The 22,424-nt window shown below is 34.8% G+C and overlaps 1 protein-coding gene across 11 annotated transcripts in view; it reads right to left on the bottom strand.

Annotated features, from left to right (window-relative positions):
* The window catches only part of CACNA2D1 (calcium voltage-gated channel auxiliary subunit alpha2delta 1), a 500,481-nt gene that overhangs the window by 172,624 nt on the left and 305,433 nt on the right, over window positions 1-22,424 (bottom strand). For all 11 annotated transcript variants that reach the window (XM_059934042.1, XM_059934046.1, XM_059934039.1 and 8 more), the window contains one exon: window positions 6,565-6,694. In XM_059934042.1, coding sequence (XP_059790025.1) covers window positions 6,565-6,694 — 130 coding nt within the window. The remainder of the gene's footprint in view (window positions 1-6,564; window positions 6,695-22,424) is intronic.

Genomic DNA, 22,424 nt, shown 5'->3' with positions numbered 1-22,424 from the left:
ATCCTACCTCAAGAAATAAGAAACATCTCAAACAACCTAACCTTACACTTAAAGCAACTAGAGAAAGAAGAACAAAAAAAACCCAGTTAGCAGAAGGAAAGAAATCATAAAGATCAGATCAGAAATAAATGAAAAAGAAATGAAGGAAACGATAGCAAAGATGAATAAAACTAAAGGCTGGTTCTCTGAGAGGATAAACAAAATTGATAAACCATTAGCCAGACTCATCAAGAAAACAAGGGAGAAGACTCAACTCAATAGAATTAGAAATGAAAAAGGAGAAGTAACAACTGACACTGCAGAAATACAAAGGATCATGACAGATTACTACAAGCAACTATATGCCAATAAAATGGACAACCCGGAAGAAATGGACAGATTCTTAGAAATGCACAACCTTCCAAGACTGAACCAGGAAGAAATAGAAAATATGAACAGACCAGTCACAAGTAATGAAATTGAAACTGTGATCAAAAATCTTCCAACAAACAAAAGCCCAGGACCAGATGGCTTCACAGGCGAATTCTATCAAATATTTAGAGAAGAGCTAAGACCTATCCTTCTCAAACTCTTCCAAAATATAGCAGAGGAAGGAACACTCCCAATCTCATTCTACGAGGCCACCATCACCCTGATACCAAAACCAGACAAAGATGTCATAAAGAAAGAAAACTACAGGCCAATATCACTGATGAACATAGATGCAAAAATCATTAACAAAATACTAGCAAACAGAATCCAACAGCACATTAAAAGGATCATACAACACGATCAAGTGGGGTTTATCCCAGGAATGCAAGGATTCTTCAATATATGCAAATCAATCAATGTGATACACCATAATAACAAACTGAAGGAGAAAAACCATATGATCATCTCAATAGATGCAGAGAAAGCTTTTGACAAAATTCAACACCCATTTATGATAAAAACCCTCCAGAAAGTAGGCATAGAGGGAACTTTCCTCAACATAATAAAGGCCATATATGACAAACCCACAGCCAACATCATCCTCAATGGTGAAAAACTGAAACCATTTCCACTAAGATCAGGAACAAGACAAGGTTGCCCACTCTCATCACTATTATTCAACATAGTTTTGGAAGTTTTAGCCACAGCAATCAGAGAACAAAAAGAAATAAAAGGAATCCAAATTGGAAAAGAAGAAGTAAAGCTGTCACTGTTTGCAGATGACATGATACTATACATAGAGACTCCTAAAGATGCTACCAGAAAACTACTAGAGCTAATCAATGAATTTGGTAAAGTAGCAGGATACAAAATTAATGCACAGAAATCTCTTGCATTCCTATACAGTAATGAAAAATCAGAAAGTGAAAGTAAGAAAACACTCCCATTTACCACTGCAACAAAAAGAATAAAATATCTAGGAATAAACCTACTTAGGGAGACAAAAGACCTGCATGCAGAAAACTATAAGACACTGATGAAAGAAATTAAAGGTGATACAAATAGATGGAGAGATATACCATGTTCTTTGATTGGAAGAATCAACATTGTGAAAATGACTATACTACCTAAAGCAATCTACAGATTCAATGCAATCCCTATCAAACTACCACTGGCATTTTTCACAGAACTAGAACAAAAAATTTCACAATTTGTATGGAAACACAAAAGACCCCGAATAGCCAAAGGAATCTTGAGAAAGAAAAACGGAGCTGGAGGAATCAGGTTCCCTGACTTTAGACTACACTACAAAGCTACAGTAATCAAGACAGTATGGTACTGGCACAAAAACAGAAATATAGATCAATGGAACAGGATAGAAAGCCCAGAGATAAACCCACGCACAGATGATCACCTTATCTTTGATAAACGAGGCAGGAATATACAGTGGAGAAAAGACAGCCTCTTCAATAAGTGGTTCTGGGAAAACTGGACAGCTAAATGTAAAAGAATGAAATTAGAACACTCCCTAACACCATACATAAAAATAAACTCAAAATGGATTAAAGACCTAAGTGTAAGGCCAGACACTACCAAAGTCTTAGAGGAAAACATAGGCAGAACACTCTATGACATAAATCACAGCAAGATCCTTTCTGACCCACCTCCTAGAGTAATGGAAATAAAAACAAAAATAAACAAATGAGACTTAATGAAACTTAAAAGATTTTGCACAGCAAAGGAAACCATAAACAAGATGAAAAGACAACCCTCAGAATGGGAGAAAATATTTGCAAATGAAGCAACTGACAAAGGATTAATCTCCAAATTTACAAGCAGCCCATGCAGCTCAATAACAAAAAAACAAACAACCCAATCCAAAAATGGGCAGAAGACCTAAATAGACATTTCTCCAAAGAAGATATACAGATTGCCAACAAACACATGAAAGAATGCTCAACATCATTAATCATTAGAGAAATGCAAATCAAAACTACAATGAGATATCATCTCACACCGGTCAGAATGGCCATCATCAAAAAATCTACAAACAATAAATGCTGGAGAGGGTGTGGAGAAAAGGGAACCCTCTTGCACTGTTGGTGGGAATGTAAATTTATACAGCCACTATGGAGAACACTATGGAGGTTCCTTAAAAAACTAAAAATAGAACTACTATATGACTCAGCAATCCTACTACTGGGCACATACCCTGAGAAAACCATAATTCAAAAAGAGTCATGTACCACAATGTTCATTGCAGCTCTATTTACAATAGCCAGGACATGGAAGCAACCTAAGTGTCTGTGAACAGATGAATGGATAAAGAAGATGTGGCACATATATACAATGGAATATTACTCAGCCATAAAAAGAAACGAAATTGAGTTATTTGTAGTGAGGTGGATGGACCTAGAGTCTGTCATACAGAGTGAAGAAAGTCAGAAAGAGAAAAACAAATACTGTATGCTAACACATGTATATGGAATCTTAAAAAAAAAAAAAAAAGGTCATGAAGAACCTAGGGGCAAGACAGGAATAAAGACACAGACCTACTAGAGAATGGACTTGAGAACATGGGGAGGGGGAAGGGTAAGCTGGGACAAAGTGAGAGAGTGGTATGGACATATATACACTACCAAACCTAAAATAGATAGTTAGTGGGAAGTAGCCACATAGCACAGGGAGATCAGCTCGGTGCTTTGTGACCACCTAGAGGGGTGGGATAGGGAGGGTGGGAGGGAGGGAGATGCAAGAGAGAAGAGATACGGGGACGTATGTATATGTATAACTGATTCACTTTGTTTTATAAAGCAGAAACTAACACACCATTGTAAAGCAATTATACTCCAATAGAGATGTTTAAAAAAGAAAAGAAATTTTATCTATTGTAGTACTTAAAAGTATAAAGTTTACCATTAGAATTTATATGAAATTTGATCCCATTTCTTACCAATGATGTTGCCTTTCATTAAAGACTCAGCTTCAATTTCTCTTTCTTCAAAATTATTGAGCAAAGTTAGAGTAAATAAATGAGATATTATAATTTACTAGACTGGTGAATTAGGTTCTAAATATTTTAGGTTCTAATTATCTAGGGAAAAAATGCATTTTTCATTGATTTCTTAAACATCAGCCCATTGAAAAATTAAGCAAAGTTAGTTTGTTTTGATATTCCTGGGTAAACTACTCCTGAAGAGATACCTTCCTCCTCTCTACTTTCAGCTTTTTAATAATTCAACAACGACAAGAACAAAAAGTCTCTACTATAAGTGAAGTGGGTGGGGGAAGGAGGAAGCAAGTTGAAAAGCAATATGAAAAATCCCATTTGGGTTATTTCAATAGTTAGTGTTCACATTTAAATATACATTTTATAGGACTGTGCCCCAAACTGTTAGTCATGATTAGCTTCAGTAGGTGTTACAGTTGGATACTTTCATCTTCTATCTTAAATATGCATGCACTATTAAAATTTCTGCTACTGTGGTACGTGGCTTTTAGAAAGAGAAAGAAATCTGTTTTTAAGTGTGTGAGGTTGTTGGGGCCCAGGGCAACCGACCGCAAAATGCACCTCAATGGCATATTGATTATTTTGAATAAAGTTATGTGAGAAACAACCAATGGAAAATAAATGATTAAAAAAAAAAACAAACTCTGATGCCCCTTTTTCTCCGTAAAAGTGGGAAATAAATCTCCCATGTGAAGGTACCCTCCCTATACCAGGAGGATAGAAGCATCCCTATCACCAAAGTTAGGGAATTCAAGGCTAAGCAAGCTGTATAGACAAAGTTTGTTACTTCATTAGTCTGCTACCCCAAACACAAGCTCCCTTGTTTTGTTACATCTCTTCAAATAGTTGTTTCTTTGTCTAAACATGATATATAATTGGCCTGCTCTGGACACTTTGGGGGGTCCCATTTTTATGACTTACATGCATACAAATTAATTTTTTTAATTAATCTTTTCATCTGTCTTGTGTCAATTATTAGACCAGCCAAAAGAACTCAAGAAGAGCTGGGGTGGGGGGGGGGGGAATTGCCCCTCCCTGGACAAAGTTATGATATCCTTCCTTGGGAATTTAATGGAAAGTTTGAGGATTTCTGGATAATCACTATTGGCAACAAAACAGAAACACAATCATGAATGCTTGCTAACAAATTAAAAACACTCAAGTTGGCCTCAAGTTTGTTCAACATAGTACTACAGATCAGATAACAGTGACATGATAGCCAGAGTACTGACATACAAATGTTTTGACTCAAAACTTCTATATCCAGCCAGTTTGTTCTTCTAAAGTGAATTCAAAAGAAAGATATAATTGTAGAGTAGTAAGATTATCATCCTGTTGACATACCCGACAACAACAGGTGATAACAATTTCGAAAGGAAATTAAATGGTTGAAATAGTTTTTAAAAAAATGAGAAACACAACCATACAGCTCAGTATTATCTGATTAATTGTTGTTATAATAGTTGCAAAATTTAATTGCAAACATCAAAAATAATTCTTGAAAAAAAATGCAATAGACAAAGTAAAAAATAAAAAGAACAAAACTGAACCTACATCCCAGTAATTCCTAAAAGGACTTGGAATTAATAGGGTGAGTTGTAAAAAAGTCAGATTACGTTTAATTTCATGTAACATCAGAAACTACTTACATACACCATTGTTTCTATTATAGAGAAAAATCGTATGTTTAATATTTTTAAAGACTTGATACGATAAAAACAACATGTACTTTTAAAAATATTAAAAAGGTGAAACAAAAAGAATGAATAAAATAATTTGACAGAAGATGACATTTATATTATGGAAAGAATGAGACATGTACTTAAAGATGCCCTTTTAAACAACAATCTCAGAATGAATCCAAAAAATTAAGGCTAATTTTTTATATTAGTCCTTGTATTTAATCCTTTTTGTGTAAATAAACTTTAATTGTAATTAATAATAACAGCAAACATTTACATAATGCTTACTATGAGCCTGGCACTCTTATGCAAACTCAAATATACTAACTTACTTTACCCTCAAATGAACTTTTCGGTTAGTAATCTTATCCCCATTTTACAGGTGAGCAAAACGCTAGCCCATAAAGTTAATAAATTTGCCAAAGGAAATACTACTAAAATTTAAATTTGAAATTTAATTTAACCCAGGTTGTTTGCATCCAGAATCCAGGCAGTTCTGGATACACTCTGGATACCCAATACACTTTACAGCCTTTTTAATTAAGGGAACTATTAGAAATATACTTTTTAAATTCTCAAGTGGTTCTTTCTCCTTACCATTTACTTATGTGAAAGGCAGGGTACAAGGGGGAAAAGTGGGAACGAGTTAGAAAATGGATAACATCTAAGAGCTGTGAATGGGCAAAGACCCTGCCTTCTGGGTCACAGCTGGTCCTCATAGATGATTAGGCTGCACTTAGAAGAATTCCTACTTAGAATTGTCAGGCTCTGCCCTCATTAGTATACAGGGTGTCTCTAAGAAATACCACTGGCACAAGCTTCCTCCCCTGTATCCTAAATAACTTATTCCCCTGCCTTCCTCACAGTGAAGCCTTCTCAATCAAGTCTTCCAGTTGATGTTTTTCTATTTCTTCAGGTCTATCATTTATTCCTTTACCCAACACTTTTTATCTTGAGTCCACAATATACTAAGACAGAGGTATCTTTTTCTTATATCCTAGAGTAAGGCAGAGATACACAGAGAGAGACAAAGAGAGACAGTAAAACACAGTAAGATGTGATAAGAACTAGAGAGTCTACAATGTACATCTCGCTTCCGTTACCAGTTTGTGGGTCTGTACTAATGCTACATAGTTTTGATTTTTTTAAAAAATACATCTATTACTTTTTAAGTTATTGATATCAATTGGAAAGGCAGAATTATTTGTTAAACAACAGAGTAGAAGGACACCTCCATGGATACAGGCTCTCCTGCAAATATTCACGGAGTGAGAGCCTATGAACAATATATTGCTCATGAAAATCAAGTTTCTTCTTTTGCATAAATCACAGTTTACCACAGACTCTTAAATGACATGTGAACGAAACACTATCACATTTGCTCCTTTTTTTCCAAATATTAGATATTTAAGATAGATAAGAACATGGTATTCCAAGAGTTGTTCACATTCTTTTACTTACAGCCCTCATAGATGTCAGTAGGAATATGGACTGCTGCATGCTGATAGGATATTTGTCGCCCAAAATTAGCATCATCGATAAAAACAGGTTTTATCCTCTGGCTGCCTGGCTCACTATCGTTCTTTTCCGGCTATAAAGAAAAAATAGACAATAAACAGAATATTACAACTTATGCTAACACAGATATTGTCACATTCACTTCTTCATTTGCCAAATGCATAGTCTTTAAAAAACAGATCTACAAGAATATTTTAAAATATAGTCCCATGATGACATCAGACACACAAATTTCCATTCAGGTATTAGCTTTCACATTATAACCTAACTTCTCTCTTAATTTCCTCAACGTTAGAGTCACTCGGGATCATCCTGAGAGGACCAGAGCTTTCCCACATCCAGTACTTATTAGAATGTACATTTAAAGAATAGCCTAAGTACCTTTAAATACAACCAAATGAAAAGTTTCCCCTTGAAATAAATTTCACCACTTATGTTACCAAATTTCTATAATTCTTAGTTTGATAACCAAAGGTACACATGACCTTTGTGTAAAAAAAATAATAATAATAATAGCAATGAAGGATTATTTTACGTCATATTCCCTTGATTTCTGCATGTTTTCCAGGTGTATCAATTTTTGTTTTAAAAAAGTAAGTACAAATACCAGGAAAGAAGAGAGATCTATTGTAACTCTAAGTACAATCGAATCCTAACTTCAACCAATTTGTCTCCCAAGGTAGGAGAAAAGATCCAATCAATAACGGTTCAAGAAAATCCCACAAGATTTTCAGGTTGAAGATTAATTTTCTACCTATTTGAACTATGTTTTTGATACTGAATTACCCTGGCAAGGTAATCCAGTTTCTAGTCTGGCAAGAAACTAAGAATCTCACTCTTTTATCCAAAATGCATCTCTCTAACAACTGATTTTGGCTAATTATGTTAAACTTTTTATTCCCCCAGTTCAAATATAGTTAACTCTTTCCTAACTAAACATTTTTTTATTAAATTCAGACCTGTATTATCAACTCCGTTTTAGGGACTAATGTATTCCATATTCCCAAGGTAATTTCCTCAAAACAAAACTGAAAAAAGAATCACAACATTTGACTATTTTCGCAGCACACTGTAGTAATGCAACTGATAAGCAAGAGAAAAGACTTAAATGGACACTCAGAAAATTTCTTAAGAAGGCTGGTAGAATGTGGCAACACAAAGTCTACAAAGAAGTGATAGTGTTCAACTTTCTAGATGGCTCTGATAATTTCTATAACCAGATAACCCATCAGTATCCCAAGATATTTTAACACACACACACACACACACACACACACACACACACACACGTGTGTGTGTGTGTGTGTTTCCCTAAGGAAGTTGCAACACTGGAAAGATTATTTAGACACAAATATTAGCAAAAGGGCTTTTTTTTTTTTTTAAATCAATGACTTCTAAAGCTGCAAGTGCAACTCATTATGTAATGAAATCAATTTAATAGGTCATGACCAAATTATTTTTCAAATGAAACAATGTTGAAAGAAAATATGAAAATACTCTCTATAATAAGGGGAAGGACTATAATTGGAAACTGTGGTTTAGGTATTCTGTTTGGGGGGTTTTTATGTTTTATTATACTTTGTTGAAAAGGAGAAACTGCACATTTTTAGAATCTTTTTATGAGTCAATTTAATGTGCTGAAAATAAAAATTAAAAAAAAAAATAGTTGAAGACAGATCACTGTTTTCTATCCATGTGAAAGCCACAAAGATATAATTGCTCCCCCATTAACTAAATATACAAAATAATGAAACAGTAGTGTTGAAAGTCTAAAATTTGGCAAAATACCTACACGCAGGAATCACTAACTCATACTCTTTTCTAAAACAGAGGTTAGGTGTGTACAGCACGAAGGATAAGAAAAGAAAGGAGAAAGATGATAAGAAAAAGAGACACCATAGCGCCAAAGAACACGTAACCTAACACATCTACCAGCATTCCAACTGCTAATAAAGGAAAGAATAAAAATAATAAGATTTGGGATAACTGGGATTTGGTCTTGGATTCAACTGTGAATTTTAACATATTTGAAAATTCATCCTCTGTTCTATGGCTCTCTGTTCCTGGGCACAACTGACTTGAATAAAAGAAGGGATCATTAAAACAAACTACTTTCATTAATAACAAGAATGTAAAGAGGGTCTCACCTAATAAATGATGTCATTTTTCTTCCCGACTGCAAACATCCTGAATTAGTGAAAAGCCTCAATACTTATTTTAAAGCAGAGCTTTCTCAAAGTGTGGTCCTTGAAGAAGCAGTATCAGCAACCACTGAAACTTTTTAGAGTGCAGGCGCTATGGCCCCACCCCAGACCTAGTCAATCAGAAACGTCAGGGGAGGGATCCAGCAAGCAGTAGTTCAACAAACCCTCCAGGTGATTGTGATACACACTAAAACTGCAAGTCCACTGCTTTAAAATATCAATAGTTTAAACTGGACACACATTTTTGTTTAGAACTACTCATGAAAAAGTTAGAATTGATTAATAATAAGCATATTAATGGATGTCTGAATTTTTCTACGCTCCATAGGGTAGAAACACCGTTTTATTATTACTGAATAATAGATGTGTGCACATGGTAATATGGCCAGTAATATCTGTCAAAGGATATTTCAAAAGACAGTAGTTTCTCAAGATACTCTAAGGGTTAACTCCAACCTGAAATAAGTTGGGGAAATATTCTTCTACTCTTCTGTTAAGAGAATAACAAAGCACATTGGCACATCAAAAGCTCTGAAATAAGCGTCACTAAAGAAAACCATGTTTAACCCAGCGTTCTCAAGCTTATGTGACCCTGGAATTTTTTTTTTTTCCCATACAAAACCTATTACAAAGAACATACTTACAAAAAACTGTGGAAAGGCATAGTGGAAAGTAAAGACATCAGGAGATATGGTTCTACTCAGTCGTATTAATAACACCTCAGACTAGGGCCAGTCACTGTTCCTTGGGCTTCAGCTTTCTGACTTATAAATAACGCTGGGCTGCAGGTGTGGTCCTTATTCCCTGGGGCATATCAGAATCACCTGGGGAGCCCTCCCCCGCATCAATAAAGCAGTGAATCACAACGGGGAGCACATCTTTGGAAAGAATCTCTTGGTTGGTTCTAATATCCTCTCCTACTTAAATTAAGAAGACTCAAACTAAAGAATCTATAATGTTATTTTCAGTTATGAAAAAATTATAGTCCTATTTCTATAATTTTAGAAAATATTACATTAGTTTTTGTAAGCATATCTTTTCCAGAAATCCTATTTATATCTATCTCTAGCAAAATTTAGATATATGAAAAGTAGAAAGACTGGATGATAGATAAGAGACAGATAGTGAACTATGTGTATGAATTAGAGTTAGGAATATGTGGATAAGTGCAAATATTTCATTCATTCACCCACTCTAGAAATAATTTATCGGTAGAGTGGAGGATTTAATGATAACACTTATAGAAATGTCATTTAATATCTAAATCTTGAAGCAAATGTGCAACAATAGTAAAATAGTCACAATAAGTATGACAAATACAATTTTAAATTGTTATTAAGGAATATAAAAGAGTAATTACATTGGGAATGTACATATATGCTGCATTTGTTTTAAAATGGTTTTAAGCTTAAATGTAGATGTTAAGCACAAAGAAAGGAGAGAAAATCAGCCTATATTTTTAGAGGAAAGAGAGGTAAAGAGAGAAATGTAGGGATGAGTAGATAGCAAACACTATTAACACTATCACTGGTTTTTATAGTTTTAATGGTATTCATCTTTGTGCTTTCTTGTTGTTTCCAATGTAATACAATAAACATGTATTATATTTGCAATTAAAAATATTAATTTTTGTTTTAAGTCCTTTCTAGAGTGCTATTAAGCACTATACGGTTATCTTACTAAGGTGAAAGTTGCTTCTATTTCCTCTGAACCCTCTCACACTTAAAAATTATGTTTTAGATGTATTTTAATAGAGATTCTTTCACTTTTCAATTGCCATAGAGGGAATTCCCAGGCGGTCCAGTGGTTAGGACTCAGTGCTTCCACTACTGGGGCCCGGTTCAATCCCTGGTCAGGGAAATAAGATCCTGCAAGCTGTATGGTGCAGCCAATAAATAAATAAATAAATAGCCATATAAAGGGCTTTTAGGAATAATTTAAAATAATGTACTTCTCAACTTGTATAATCATGTATCAAGTCTAGTTTTAATGTGCAGCTGCTAAATATATTAAGAAAAAATAATATGGCTGTTGTCCATGGTCTCCCCCCTTTATTATACTCTCCATAAATTGAAGTCATTTCATGAAAAGATTAAAATTTCTAAATGCAACTCATTTCCTTAAACTTGTGAAATTATTGTTCCTGATATCATCATAATCCATCTTTACTTTTCTTGATATATTATGGCATTATATAGTATAATTAACATAGAGCAAATACTAGACACAAAGGAACTGACTGAGAAAAGGAATGTGGAGAAAAGCTACTTAACACATATTGTTTAGTGTGTTAGATAAAAATTTCAAATAAATTGTCCCCCTGGAATTAAGATTTCCTTGTTTGCCAGACCACATACAAGAAAAATTAAGTCAGCATGTCTCTTGCCAATTTTTTTCCCCAAAACATCTCTTCTGAATTCTCCCGACTACCCTATATAAATGTGTACAGAGACACTGAGGAGGTAAATTCCAAAATGTATTCAAATGTATCTGGTAAAACACATAAGTGAAACATGAGAAGCATGTTCCTCTGACTATTCATCTCAACATAATTTCAATTATTAAATAATAGATTACATTAATGAGAGACGGAGGTACCAGCTAATGCTGGATGGGTCATTCGATTTTGCAAGCAGTACCTATTCGCAAATTTCATTTGGGAAGTCACAAATGATAAGTCTATGACAGACACAAAAGACTTTTGCATATTTAATATATTTATCTCAAATGAAGCACTCTTAGAATTGATGTTTATAATAAAACATTTGTTTTTAATATTTTTTATCTTTTTCATGCTAAAACTATTTCTACCAACAGTAAAATGTTCAGAAATTAAAAGTTTATATATTTCACTTAAATTACAATAAAAATTAGCTTAATTACTGTGCACAATTCAGACTGAACATGCTCACTGAGAAACTTTGTTCACAATCACATTATGGTTAGGTTTACCTCCCCCTGCTAATTTTTGTGTGTCTCACAAAACTGTGAGAAAATTAGTTGATACCAAATAAGAGCTGAGACCCTCTACAGAGGCATCACAACTGGTATTTCTATCCCACTAGTGAAGGGGTTAAATGAACGTGTTCTTGTGTAATGAACCAAATTCTTCAATAACCAGAGACTACAGACTTGTATACAATTCTCCACAATGTATATGAGTATATTTTAAAACTTCCACCTCCAAATACATCCTTTTCTTTTTTACAACTATTTCACAGATATTGTTTACAAGAGGGCCTTACAACTTTCACAACGTACACATTACTGATTCTTGAAATTTTTAGTCTCAACTGTATTCCCAATATCAAATAAAATTTTGGATACACAATATGCTTTTAGGCATGATATTATCATCCAATGTAAATAAGTATCATGGATGTATTATATTTACAATAGACTTTCATACAGCCAGCAAGGCGGAAAAGGCTGCTATACTGACATGTTGGTATCTACTCTATGGATTAAAAAATAAGGTCGCTTCCGTAGCCACTAGTTCATCACTGGAATGTAAGCTGGTTACCAGTTCTGACCCACACATAGGAAAGCCTCCTTTTTAGTAAATCACATGCATCAATTAGAAGTGGAGATTCATCAAAGCAGCTGCGGCTGTCCATGCCCAATTAATGAATAATAAATAGAGAAAAAGGTGCTGAGCCTTCAGCCAATTATAGTTGTTCTGGTCAGGGTGTGAGGCCAGGCTGAATAGTAAATAATGAATCCAGTTACAGTGGCAAGAAGAGCACTGTTGAGTCTCCTGAGTTAATTGGTTTGAGCTGCTATTTTTCTCCTTGAGAATGCTGTGACTCAGAGACATACTGGGTGGATGAATAGAACTGAAAAGGAACTATGAGTTGGATGACACTGAACACATGACACTAAAGGCTTGAATATAATATTTGTCCATTTGCTTTACCGAATCATAGCAATAAGAAAATAAAAATTTTAAATTATAATTTAATGAATAGACATATTGTCCTTTGAAAAAACATATGAGTTCAGCTAATCATAATATATTTGATGAGGAAATAAGAGATTTTTTTTATGAATTGAGAAGATTTCTCCAGTTCTTCAAGTAGTTAAAATGTTTTAGCTGCTTAGATTTACCCTATGGAAAAACTATAGCATTAATTCCTCAGAGGCAATTTACTCAATATATTAAGAATGTTTTACAGTGAACATGAAAAATAAACATAACATTAGTGGTCAGAAGAAACTTGAAGAAATAATTCTATTCCTTAAAATTAGATCTACTATTAAGTCTCTGCATATTGTTCTACTATTAATTATGATATATAAAACAGAAGGAAGAAAGTCTGAAATAAGCAGACTTTGGAGGTAGGGGGAACAGTAAGCAACTGAAACTGTGCAATACACAGAGAAAGATAGCAAGTTAAAAAATACATAGGGGATATAAAAAGCAAAAAAAATATACATTTTCTAATATGATGAAGTGAATCAAAGACAGCTATGAATTTGAAACACATAAAACAACTAAATTAAGTCAAAAAGGAATACTGATCACTGCAAGAACTTGTTCGTTAAATTTTAAAAGCAAAAAGAGGCACTCCTTAAATAAAATGTATTGAGGTTGCTGATAAGGATTACAATAACATTTTAATAAGTTGGAATACAGAATCTGAGGACATCCTCAAAATAAAACTGATGAATTTTCAGTTTGCATGATGGATGAATGCGTGTGAATCACCTGTCCCAGGATCTAGCCCTCAATGAGCATGAGAGCCATCACAATATCACAGTACAGGTAAATGTGATGACAAGGACTGAGGGCTAGTTTAAACTCTACGAGTAGTATGAAAATTTCAAATTATCAGCATTAGAAAGGGATGTAATACTCTGAACATATATATACATATCTATTTTATACATAAATATGTAACCTAAATTTTGGGGAGCGGCTGATAGGGTATTTTCTCTACTAAGGGACTGTGAAATGGTGTCTTGCCTATGAAAAGCACTATGTGATTTCAGATAGTCTGAAAGTTCAATATAGCACCCGCCCCCCACCCCCGCCGGAAACCATATAGTGGTACATATTATATTAGGAAAGGAAAACATTTCAATGGGGCCAATCTACTTCTTAAAAAATTAAAAGCAAATTTTCATATTATGAAGATTATGACAGATAAATATACTTTAAAAAATATTGTCAGGACAAAACAGGTTAAACAAAAAAACTTTGTAAGGTAGAAAGATCAATTATTTTCCCTTGATATCTGAGGCAAAGACTGACTAACACCTTACAACTAATATACAGTAAAAAAAAGCCTGGACTCCAGGATGCCAAGATAACACCATACTTACAAAGAAATGAAAATCTCTCTACGGCCCATAAGACTCTGAATGATCTATTTCCAGCCTGACTCCTCATCCAGATCTCCTGCCCTGCCTTCCCTTGCTTATCATGCTCCTGCCACATTGGACTGTTTTCTCCTCCTTACACACATTATGCTCTTCCTGGTTTAACATCCTTGGGTCTGCTGTTCCTTTTGTCTGGTAGGTTGTTCCCTGGTCTTTTTTCATAGTATCAGTTCATTCTTCAGATTGCAGTTGAAAAATACTCTCTTGGAGATTCTCCCATCTAAATTATCCCCCATAGAATATTGAAAACATTACACTTCATTTATTACATTCAGAGCAATGTAGACATAACTGATTTTATAGAATTTCACATTAAGGTTTGTCAAACATTTACTGTACTGCTTAACATGCAAAATTGAAGTCATATCCTAAGATATATCCCTAGGATATATCTTAACATTGATAGAATTTATGTATCTAGATGGCAGGACATCCCTTTCAAGATAAAGACTATAAAATAACAGTTTTGTATAAAATGTCAAAGGAAAGGATAAAGGTTGGTTATGTAACTGCTTTGGTATGGTTGACTTTTGTTTCAATTCTGTCTTGTACAGATTGTGCCAACTTAACTTTGGAAGCAATAATTTTACTACATTTTATTTTCAGGTATCTTTTAAAAATCGGTATTGTAAATGCAACAATGCTCATTAAATGATCAGAATTCTCTTTATTAAAATCAGAAATGTGGCATCAACACTTTGATATTCTAAATGGTGTTTAAGGATTTATGGATGCGTAAAAACGCTATTGAATTTTTTATTTGCCCCATGTTTGCTATCTCACTACACTAAAACATAATCACCACGAAGGCAAGAGGCCTCATTGACATCGTTCGGTTGTGGCCCTAGCACCTAGCAAATCGCTTAGAACTGTATCTGCTTGCCCTATTTACAATATTTGTTGAGTGAATAAATAAACTTGAATCACTGTTTCCTAGTCCCCAAACTCATGCTTTTTCTACTTCAGCATGAAGCAAGGACAAACGCTGGAGGCAGTCCGGTGAATGGACAGACAGCACCTCAGTCAGGAATCCAGCTTCTCATTCTCATTTCAACTCTGTGTGTACAACTCTGTGTGTCCTTGCCATGGCTCCTCAGATTTTTTTTTTTTTTTAAGAAACAGAGGGTAACAAGATCTGTAAGGCTCCTTCTAGCTCTGAAAATTCTCATTCTGAAATCTATGAACTTAAAGCAATTGTTTCCAAGTCTTTTTTTTTTTTTTAAATGCCAAGTAACTGCAAGAACATGTAAATGATGAAAGGTTGGTATAAAGACTCTTTTTGGTAAATATTAGTAAACTTTAATTTATTTCTTATTTCATTTGCTAGAAATGGGTATAACTGTAAGTTCTAATGTTTTCTTCCACCCTTCCAATGAATTCCTCTGGAGACCACTGACCAAAAGACTCTTTTGGTATCCAAACCCCTTGACCCTGAGAATTTACATTTTAATTTAGGGCAATGCATTCAAAGCACAGAGCTATAGATATCAATCAAACAGACAATTTGTAGGTGAACATGGGTTAGAACATTAGTTGGGCTTTTCCCCTCAACTTCACGAGTTGAATTATTTCGATTACTTCCCTCAAGGGACAGTCAAGGCCATCTTTTTGAGAAGAACTTAAATAAAAATGAACACACCATGCGTCAGTGGTCTCCAAAGGAATTCACTGGAAGGGTGGAAGAAAACATTAGAACTTACAGTTATACCCATTTCTAGCAAATGAAATAAGAAAAAAATGAAAGTTTACTAATATTTACCAAACAGAGTGACATTAACATTCCCCCTCCCCTGGCCTTACTGTGTGTGAGTTGGTCTCAAGTCATCTGTCATCCTCCAGGTACCACAAGGAGAAAGTGGAAACCCCACATACTGATAATGGGCCGCCTTCTCCCTTACACAGTCCCTTTCGATGTACTATTCTTCACTTTATATGTAAATTTACTTATTATCTTCTTGGGTTTAACCTACTCCATACGTGCTACCAGCTTTAAAAGATTTCTGAAGTTAACAATGATTGAAGTTGAAATTCTAGTAATGGAAGTTGCACTGAACAAGAAGAGAATGACAGAGATGATGCTTCTATTCCCAGCACCAGCTCTTCTTCAATCTCATTACCAGATAGAAAAGTGATTCAATTAGTTCAACCAGCAAGTTGGTCAAAAAAGTTAATATTATCAAGAAGACTATCATAGGGCTTCCCTGGTGGCGCAGTGGTTGAGAATCTGCCTGCTAATGCAGGGGACATGGGTTCGAGCCCTGGTCTGGGAAGATCCCACATGCCGCGGAGCAACTAGGCCCGTGAGCCACAACTACTGAGCCTGCGCGTCTGGAGCCTGTGCTCCGCAACGGGAGAGGCCACGATAGTGAGAGGCCCGCGCACCGCGATGAAGAGTGGCCCCCGCTTGCCGCAACTAGAGAAAGCCCTCGCACAGAAACGAAGACCCAACACAGCCAAAAAATAAATATAAAAATGAATAAATAAGATTACTATAAAAAAAAAGAAGACTATCATAAATATGGATTTATATTTACTATATCGGTAACATTGTCTTGTATTCATATGGACTGTTGAGATATTTCCAATGGTATTATGAAGTCATCATAATTAAAGGCATTTAATAACTAAGCATCTAGAAAAAAAACTACACTTTTTTCTGGTGATTTTTAATGTCAAATGCCCCTTAAACCAATACTTCATAAAATTTCACTTATCTTAAAAATTTAGAAGTCTCTTGGGAGGTTTCTCGGCATATTAGTTCAGTAGTATATAGGGAGAATTTATGAGTAAATATTGTTATATTGAGAGGTGCATTTTTTTAACTGACATGCATGTGCAAGCAAAAAAAGGTTGAAGATACCATTCAAAACAATCCAGTCCCCATATCTCTGTTTACCCAATGCTGTACATAGGGTGAGTTTATAATGCCCACATAATGCCACCGAACTTTCCAAACAGTGAATATTCAGTGACTTCTAAATAAATACACCATACACTAGCCTCTGGAAAGGAAGAACTGGATGTGGAATCTAAAAGAGAATTATGCATGCCACCACCCCAAAGCAGCTGAGGACCAACGTTTTAACTATCCTTGCAAAAGCAGCACATGCCCAAGCGCACAAAGCATTACAAAAATATCAAAACAGACTCAAAATTTTTGGAAGAAGGCCCAAAAAACATACGGCGCTATTCCTAGAAGAAATGGAATCTAATCTTATCTTCCTTTTTATTAGTTTTAACAGTTTTTTCCCCCCAATGAATCCTAATATGGCTATATTTCACACAAGGTTGCATGCATTAATTTTAAGGTATCCATGGTAAATATCACTAGGAATGATGGATCAGCTCAGTGAGGATTTATGATTTAAAGTCTAACAATCTTTTTAATCACAGAGATTTTATTTTACCTACTGCAAGTCACTGTCAACTAACAACTGTCAATGATGAAGCTGGTTGGATGAGTACAAGCCACATACATCAAAATTAAATACGGACAGAATGATGGATAGGTATAATAAATGAAAATTTTAAACCAAAACCATCTTCAAAACTTTTAATCTTAAGCCTTGATCTACAACAGTTCCATCACATGGCCTTCTCCTGTCCCCCATGGGGCCCACGGAATAGGCAGTGTAGCACAGCACAGGGACACACGGCTCCTGCTGTGGATCACACAGACTGCCTTGCTTGCAGTTCCCTGCACTACCAAATACCACACGTGTGACAGCGGACAAGTCACTTAAGCTCACTAAGTTTTACTTGTCTTTTCTGGATATCATTAAAATAATAGTATTGCCACAAAGGATGAGTGTGAACTTTAAACGATAACATTACCTGCAAAGCATTTACTTTCTAGTATAGAATAAGTACACGTATGTTAATTACTATTATAATCCAAGCCAAACATATAGCAGTGAAAATATTTAAACCACTTATTTTAGATGCACACACACAAAAAGGTAACTCTGATTGTACCATTTACTATACAGAAGCAAATAATATTCTATCTCTATGCCATCTCCTATTTGAGGATTCAACAACAGTCATTAGCAGAGCCTGAAATTAAAGGCTGTATACTATTAGACAGTTTTTTTAAAAAGCTGCAAAAGAAACCTAGACTTTCTTTCTGTAATAATTAGAACAGAGTCGTTGCTGTCTGATACATATCCCTATTGGTTCATTCTAGAAGCAGACTGATTTATTTCTATAAAATAAAAACAAATCATGAATGATTAGGCTTTCAAGAAGACATTTAGATAGGACATTATGTTGGAATTAATTTTAATGTAGACAAGACTGGTAAGAAAATAAATAGCAACATAAATATGCAAGGGAATTCAGCAGACTAGCCAAATGTCCCAGACAGGTCAAATTTTGAACATGATCAATATAATAAAACGTAGCAAATAAATCAACTCAAGTTATTGACATGGGAATTCTGGGCTGAATTTATTTCATTTGGATTTCAGTCTGAAACATAGGTCTTGGAATTAGGTTAATAAGAGTTTGTAATGATCTGCTTTCTCTTTGCTTGCTTTGGGAATTAAGAAAATAGTGCTGCTTGCTGGCACAACTGAAATATTCTGGGGAATCTACTTCACTACATCTTTAGGGAAGTTAAGGATTTATTGGGACAGATGTCTCTAAAAACCTAAACAAGAACCTAAATAAATTTCAAAACTAAAGAGAACCTGAATGTGGAATTTCATAAATAATTGTTGCATTATTAGCTTTTATTTCCATTTTATTTTGACATTTAATTATCTTTTCAAAACCGGATATATAAAACGTACAATGATTTCAAGACAAATTTTTGCATTGAGGTCACATTTATTTCTAAACGTTTTCTGAAGATTCTGTTCTGATTTTTATTTTGTTACGCATTTTCTTAAGTTTTTCACACAAATGTAAGGATATTCATAACAATAAAATGAAAGAGTTCAAACTAGTACCCTTCAATTATTGTTAAGACATCCACACATATAAACGTGATCCATTTGGAACTAAAATCACTTCAAATCAATATTAAATGTATTGTAGTAATATTAATAATTATTATTTTTAAAATTATACTCACTAACATTTCTGGATTGCCTACTGTAAGACAGGGAATGTTCTAAATGCTTTATATGTGTTAACTAATTTAATTTTCACAGTAACAGTATGAGGTAGGTATCACATTACCTTTATTTTTCAGACCAAGAGTGAAGCGCAGAGACGTTAGGTGACTCTGCCGATATCACAAAGCTAGAAAATGGCAGAGCTGGGCCTCAGATGCAGGCAGTGGGACTCCAGAGTATAATGTCTTAATCATCAAGCTCTGCTTCTTCCTCCGTATAACAATGTACACAGCACTTATACATGTATGTCTTGTTATTAATTAGGGATAAAAGTTTCCTATGGAAGTATTTAGGAGTGAAACGTCACATCTCTAATTTATCTTAAAATATTTAGCAAACAATACATACAGCAACTATGGAGACTCAGTTTACTGTTCTCTCTTCTTTATATTTAAAATATTTTTCCTGATAAAAAGTTAAAAACTAATCTTACATTAAAACATTGTACCCACGTTAATGCTGTGGTCTCTCTGGAAATGAAATTCAACAACTTACTTATTCTAATTACATGTAGAATTAGACAAAACTTTAGTTTGATGGACTAATAAAATAAGCTTGATTTCATGCTTCACAGAGATTCATAAAAACTTAGATTATCAGATCTCTCCAGACTTGGAACCCAAAATCCTGATTCTTATATTGCTTGTAGTAATGGCAAACAAATATTCTAACTCTGCTACTTATTCCCAACTTGAATCAGTTTTAGACACAGGGGAAAGCACATTGTCTGCCTGACTTTACTTAGTTCTCATGACTGAACCAGGGGCTAATGAGAGGAAGGGACAGATGAGAGAAGAAGAAGGAACAAGGTCCACTCCGCTCCCATCTTCTGCAGCCTGCCCCGCTGTATGAACAAAAGGAAACGAATGTCTATATTAAAAAATTAATTCAAATACAGTCTACAGTCAAAGCCAGTCTTGCCATTCCTCTCTTAATATTGTTTCCACTCAACCTTGAAACAAAACAAACATTTTCATTTCCACCATATTTGCAAAGGGTTTCCTGTTTACTTTGCAAATACGGCACTACTTTAAAAAGCAAACAATCTTCACAAATGCTATGTAAGCAATAGGGGGACTGAAACACACAAACACCTACCCAATTTAACAAGCATTATCTCAGCAATTACTCTAAATCATTAAACAGAGAAAATGAGTAAGACCCTTACCTCAAGACACTAAAATTTTAATAGAGAAAATTATCCCTGTATAAAAATACCATAGTATAAGATATTACACCATTGAAACCAGAAACGTGTAACAAGTTATTTTGAGCACCCAGAGGAAAGAAATACCATTTGCTACTTAGGAAAAGCAAGGCAGGCTTCAAGAGGAGGTAGTATTTGAATTAGTTTTTAAAGAGTACTTAGCATCTGATTGGAAAAATTGTAGGATATCAAAATCAGGTAATTAGAGGAGAGAATATGTTAACATTAACTAGCACAGGGTCAGGAATGATTGTCTTAAATTTCCAGCATGGCTATGTACCTTATACCTTCCATGAGAATTGTGGCTCACCAAATAATTTAGCCAAGTTATACGTGCATTTTTCAATTCCAAAGCAAAAATTTGTGTAAATGACTAGAGTCATAATTTTTAAATCATATTACGCAATCCTAAGGGACATTGACTTTACCACTTATTTCAGTCACTGCTTTAGCTAAATCTGGCTGTCACTAGTTATTTATTTTTATACCCAGAAGGGGAATATAAACAGCATCGATCTAGAGCAGCACAGATATTATAAAATGCCCCTGAGGGACCGTCTGGTATCAAAGTCCTTGAAAGGCTTACAACCTGACAGCTCCCCACAAACTAGCTAATTCAGATGTAACTCATAGAAAGTTACACTCCAAAGAGATAGCTGTTGAGCTTCATTGAGAGGTAACTGATGAGATTAAAAAGCACTTTAAATGCTTGTTTTACCTTTAAGTGAGGCCATGTATCATCATTATAATGAACAAAATCAATAGATTACACTTGACTATGTCATTCTTTATATGCAAATCTTAACTTGGTGATGGACCAGCATATTTAACATGGGAGAATAATAGGAACCAGGAGATTTTAAATTTAATCCTGAATCCAACATAAACTAAAGTTATGGACTTTTCGTATGATTTACTTCTATTATAAAAGCTACTTTTTTTCTTCATTTCCATCTACTCATATCCTACACACCTTACCCCTGCCCTCACCTTCCTTAAATGTTGGTGTGATGAAGATTCTACCCTATACTATCTTTTTTTTTTTTTTTTTTTAATTTATTTTTGGCTGCGTTGGGTCTTTGTTGCTGCATGCAGGCTTTCTCTAGTTGTCGCGAGCAGGGGCTACTCTTCGTTGCAGTGAGCAGGCTTCTCATTGAGGTGGCTTCTCTCGTTGTGGAGCACGGGCTCTAGGGGCGTGGGCTTCAGTAGTTGTGGCACGTGGGCTCAGTAGTTGTGGCTCACGGACTCTAGAGCGCAGGCTCAGTAGTTGTGGCGCACGGGCTTAGTGGCTCCGCGGCATGTGGGATCTTCCCAGACCAGGGATCGAACCCGTGTCCCCTGCATTGGCAGGCAGATTCTCAACCACTGCGCCACCAGGGAAGCCCTGCCCTATACTATCTTAAGGCATTTTTACTTTATTTTCTTTATGTGTGTAGATGTGTGATGTAGGCAGAGAGTAAGACAACAAGGAGCAGTGGAATTGTAGCAAGCTGGAGAATGCATCACATCCAAAGGCAATCAAACTCACTTTGTTTCTGTGTCAGCACACCAAAATACATCTGTAGTTAAATCTGGCCTTCCTATTTCTATAGCTTCACACTTGCTGGGAAGATTTCAGCCACTTGTTTTCAAAGTCCACTCATAGGCTAAATATAGAACTATTCTAGAAAATAGAAAATTTATTTATATCTCAGATATTTACATCCCCATTCAAACATATGAGGATAAATTTATTAATTGATAATATTGTTTCAATATTTAGTATTCCAATTAGTTCCTGTGTTCATTAGATATTAGATATTAATGTATGAGATTATAAACTCACATTATATAATCTCCGTGCACCAATTTTTCATAATGAATATGGCTTTGTGGAATTCGAGCAATAAA

Source organism: Balaenoptera ricei, chromosome 9, assembly GCF_028023285.1.
Source record: "Balaenoptera ricei isolate mBalRic1 chromosome 9, mBalRic1.hap2, whole genome shotgun sequence".
NCBI classification, from domain to species: Eukaryota; Metazoa; Chordata; class Mammalia; order Artiodactyla; family Balaenopteridae; genus Balaenoptera; species Balaenoptera ricei.
This window is presented reverse-complemented; position numbering and strand designations above follow the sequence as displayed.